Raw genomic sequence first — 4,548 nt, 5'->3', positions numbered from 1 at the left:
CTGACAAGAACCAGAAGATAAAACAACAAAGTTTACAGCTGTTGCTTGTTGAGGCTCAGGTAGCTTCGTTAACGTTGCAGCTGTTAGCTTTAGTTCTCTGGTTACATTTAACAAGCTGACGTTATGTTTTTTATTACTATTATTTAGTTGCAATAGTTATTAGCCATCCCTTTACCTGCTCTTTCATTCAGTATCCTCTCGCTTTGGTTATCTGGTCAGTAACTACTTGACTAACATTATTTTATTAACGTTACATCTGAAGGCAGTAAAGTTAACAGCGTCGTTACCGTGGAAACAACAAACAGGGTAGCCATAGGATGGAGGCGGGGCTCGTCATGTTGATTCCCGTTGCTACGCGCTGAGGATCACGGAACTTTTTCACAGCAGCCCCTTGACATTAAATAGTAGGGTAATCACAGGTGCTACCAACCAGACTGATTAAGGTTCTGTTCGAGTTAGTGTAACTGTGCCTTTCCAGTGAGACAACATGCGTAATAGCAGCACCCTGACTCTGTCTGACCTGAATGGTACTGAATCTTAATTAGTATCACTGTTAACACCGGTGTTTAGCCTATAATTTAATGTCAGAATGGCTGCTGTGAAAAAGGTATATTGTCTGAAACACAAAACGACATTAAAAAGACAAGAAATACATGTTATAGATACAAATACAACAATAATATATTATAGTAATGTCAAATATGGCTGGATAAACATATTTATTCATTAAAAATATTTGTTATGTGTTATGTGTGATATGCCTTACAACATAAAATCCAATTTTCATCTTTATAGTTTTATGAAATTAAAAATAGAACTATTAAATTTAATTTTATAAATGTTTTATTGTTTCTTGTGGGTGAGAGCATAATGGTGTTTGTATAGTGGAGATTTATCTTCCTGCAATTCTTCTCTAATTGTGTCCTCTCTCCTCTCTTGTTCATCGTGTACACTAATGACTAGTGTAGTGAGTTTAACAACAATCACACTGTAACGTTTGCAGGTGACACAGTCATAATGAGCCCATTGGACAATACTGAAATGTCTCATGGTCCCGTTTTACACTATTCTTTGGTGTAAAGAAGCTTTTTTTAGAACTGATTGTGGCTAAAGACTAAAGACATGTGCACTGATTTCAGACACCACCATCCAGCTCCTGAAAACACAATTATAAATGGACAAGAGGTTGAGATTGTTGAGTCTTACAAGTATTTGGGCATCATAATTGATAGTAAGTTGACCTTTGTAAGGCACACAAATATGCTAAGAAAAGACAACAATGTCTTTTTTGTCTGAGAAAGCTAGCCAGCTTCGAGGTTGACAGATCCCTGATGACATTGTTTTTAATCTAAATATAAATCTTTTATTGAGTCAGTTTTTATTTTTTTATGTATTTGCTGGTATGCTTCTCTCAACCTCAAACTGAAAAACTCATTATCAATAGTGAATAAGGTCAGCAGTAAAATCGCTGGGACTCAGAAGACAAAACTATCTGAAATGTACAACAAACATCCTCTAAAGAAGGCAGAATCCATCATATCTGACTGTCCCCAACCCCTGCACTCAGAATTTAAGTTACTGCCCTCTGCTCCCCGGCTCAGACAATCACTAGCCAAAACTAACAGAAATAAATTCTCTTTTATACACTCTGCTATTTCTCATCTCAACTCTGTTAGGAATGGTTAACATCAGCACACCTCCACCATGCCTGTTCTGACACTAATGCGTGCTCGACTTTGTACTCATGTTTTTATGTGTTTTAATATGTGTATTCATGTATGGGTGTCCTTTCATTTTTTTCTGTTTGTCTCAACCTGTGTTGCTGTTGGTGTGATGGTGTAGTTATTTTTATTGCTACTGCGACGAAATCAATTGCCCCTCAGGGACAAATAAAGATACGGAACATAAATCTGAAAGAAAATGGTTACAATAATGTGAAACACACTACTGATATTTATTGTCTTCCTTTAAGAAACAGGGGTTCTAGTATCCCTCTGCTATACCTCAGGCAGTCTAAAGTTTGGTCAGTAGAGGGCCCTTTAGTCCATGTTATTGCAAGTGCCTTCTCAGTCTCATGTGTTGACTGCAGCTGCTAAGTTGTGCTGCTATTTGTGACGTGATGCAATGCACTGTAGACACATTCCTATTAATCCTCCTATGAATAGTAGGATTGAGACCACTGTATGATGTAGGATAGAGAGAAAATACACTAAAAGAAGGAAGAAGAAGCTTTACTTTATTAATCCCCATAGGGAATTTATTTATTTAATGTTTTACACACATAGGCCCGAAATACAATCCCCCCCACACACAAAGGGCTTATAGACACACAAATGTGAAGAGATGGTGGAGCGATGGGCGGAACCACTAGACTAAACTACTCAATGGTATATAACATAGTTTAACACCTTTGACAGCTACAGCAATAAAATGCTGCTTATACACTGATGCACCATTATTAACAATCTAATAATGTAATAAAAATAATTTATATTTGTTGCAATACCTTTAACAGCCACTCAATGGAATACAATTTGTTTGTTTTTTTTGGCTGGTGAATGAAGCAAACCTTCCATATTACACCAGCATTAGGTATATGTAATAGTAAAAGTCTAAAACACAGGAAAAAGTGTTTTAGTTTTTAAACTGCCCCAGTAAAAGCAGGGTGTAAAAAAAATTATACATTTCTATATATATATAAATATAGTATATGTGCATTATGATGTGTTGTGTCAGTGTATTGTGATGAGTAATGTGAGTATAGTATTGTCACCATGTAAACTGTGTGGACCACAGGAAGAATAGCGACCGTTATACAGAAGCTAATGGTGATCTTAATAAACAAACAAACAGATGTCAGCAACCAACCAATACAATGAATGATGATACAATGAAAATCCGGCTATTTCTTCCTTTTTCTTTGAAACGGCTAATAAGATTAGCATAAATCTATATGGAGGATATGTAAACACATGTCATTGCCTTGAGGTAAAACCACAGTTCTCAAATAAATTCATGCAATGCGATTCCTTTCCTGCAGGGGGCAGCAGCAGTACGCAGGTGGCGTAGAGTTTTACCGGAAACAGGCCAGAGGCAGCAGCAGCAGAAGAAGAAGAGGCTCTCCTCCGGTCGCTGGCTAGCTACTGCTGGGAAGTAGCGACAACATTTTCAGGTATTGTGAATAAAGTAACCATAATATGTGTATAGGACTGTAGATGCATGTCGATGGGAGACATTGAAGAAGAACAGCACTCGTTCCGGATGTGTGTATTCGATATAAGTGCTACAGAAAGGCTGACGTTGTCTTTGTTTTGATCCGTGTTGACTAAGTCAGGCTTCAATGTTGTGTTTTTCACCGAAGGCCCAAACTGTTGTGACTAAAGATTTCCGCTGCTGTTAAACTAAAGAGCTAATTACCAAAACCTCCATGACGTTATATAATTGTCCTTACCACGAATTCAATGTTCTAAGTGCCCGAAAAAGTCATTGTGTCACACGAACTCACAAGATATCCCTCTGCACCTGTTCAGGATATCATCATAATGAGTTATGCAGAGAAGCCGGAGGACATAACGAGAGAAGAGTGGATGGATAAACTCAACAATGTCCACATTCAGAGAGCTGATATGAACAGGCTCATTATGAACTACCTGGTGACAGGTGAAGTACCGGTCTTTATTTTTTTACTCAATCAGTTGTCTGTTAAGATCAGTTCTGTAGACATTTGCTGTGCTCGAAGGGGTAATGTTCAGGATTTCACACCGTCTTCTGTTCAACAGAGGGCTTTAAGGAGGCAGCGGAGAAATTCAGGATGGAGTCTGGAATAGAGCCTAGTGTGGACTTGGACTCCCTCGATGAAAGAATTAAGATCAGAGAGATGATCTTGAAGGGACAGATCCAGGATGCCATCGCACTGATCAACAGTCTGCACCCAGAACTGCTGGATACCAACCGTTACCTCTACTTTCACCTACAGGTAAAATACAACTCAATGCCTCTCATCTTGCAGAGATTTAATAATGTAATTTCTACTGCCTGATTTACTACGTCTGTTTTCACACACTAATGCCCCCTCTTGGTTTTTGTGTTTGCAGCAGCAGCATCTGATTGAGCTGATTCGTTTGAGGGAGACCGAAGCTGCCCTTGAATTTGCCCAGTCCCAGTTAGCAGAGCAGGGGGAGGAGAGCCGAGAATGTCTGACGGAGATGGAGAGGACACTGGCCCTGCTGGCATTCGACAACCCTGAGGAGTCACCTTTTGGAGATCTGCTCAATATGATGCAGAGACAAAAGGTGGGGTCAATGCATATTAGTAGAGAAATGCATATTGGCTCTTCTTTTTCGCCAATGTTATTTTCATATACAAACTACAACAAACGACTGCAGCAAAATTATCCAGCAAAAAGGTTACACAATTGACTATTGGCATCAGGGGGGCTAATAGTTTTGACCCTGGTAGTTTTTGTTTTTTGTGAAATAATGTGTGCAAAGTAAAATAATGTAAGCATCCAAAATAAAACTAGGATGTTTGAAAAAGCTGTGTTAAAAA

The 4,548-nt window shown here is 38.6% G+C and overlaps 1 protein-coding gene across 1 annotated transcript in view; it reads left to right on the top strand.

The window, feature by feature from the left end:
• The first annotated feature begins 3,076 nt into the window (after window positions 1-3,076).
• Window positions 3,077-4,548, top strand: part of LOC118324775 (glucose-induced degradation protein 8-B homolog) — a 2,990-nt gene continuing 1,518 nt past the window's right edge. The window contains exons 1-4 of the mRNA XM_035657236.1: window positions 3,077-3,172; window positions 3,531-3,660; window positions 3,780-3,976; window positions 4,095-4,292. Of these exons, the coding sequence (XP_035513129.1) occupies window positions 3,543-3,660; window positions 3,780-3,976; window positions 4,095-4,292 (513 nt within the window). The 5' untranslated portion in view covers window positions 3,077-3,172; window positions 3,531-3,542. The remainder of the gene's footprint in view (window positions 3,173-3,530; window positions 3,661-3,779; window positions 3,977-4,094; window positions 4,293-4,548) is intronic.

The sequence above is a fragment of the Morone saxatilis genome, unplaced genomic scaffold (assembly GCF_004916995.1).
Source record: "Morone saxatilis isolate NCDOM2014 unplaced genomic scaffold, NCSU_SB_2.0 Contig15, whole genome shotgun sequence".
NCBI lineage: Eukaryota > Metazoa > Chordata > Actinopteri > Moronidae > Morone > Morone saxatilis.
Note: the sequence above shows the minus strand (reverse complement) of the source record. Positions and strands in the feature narration are given on the sequence as shown.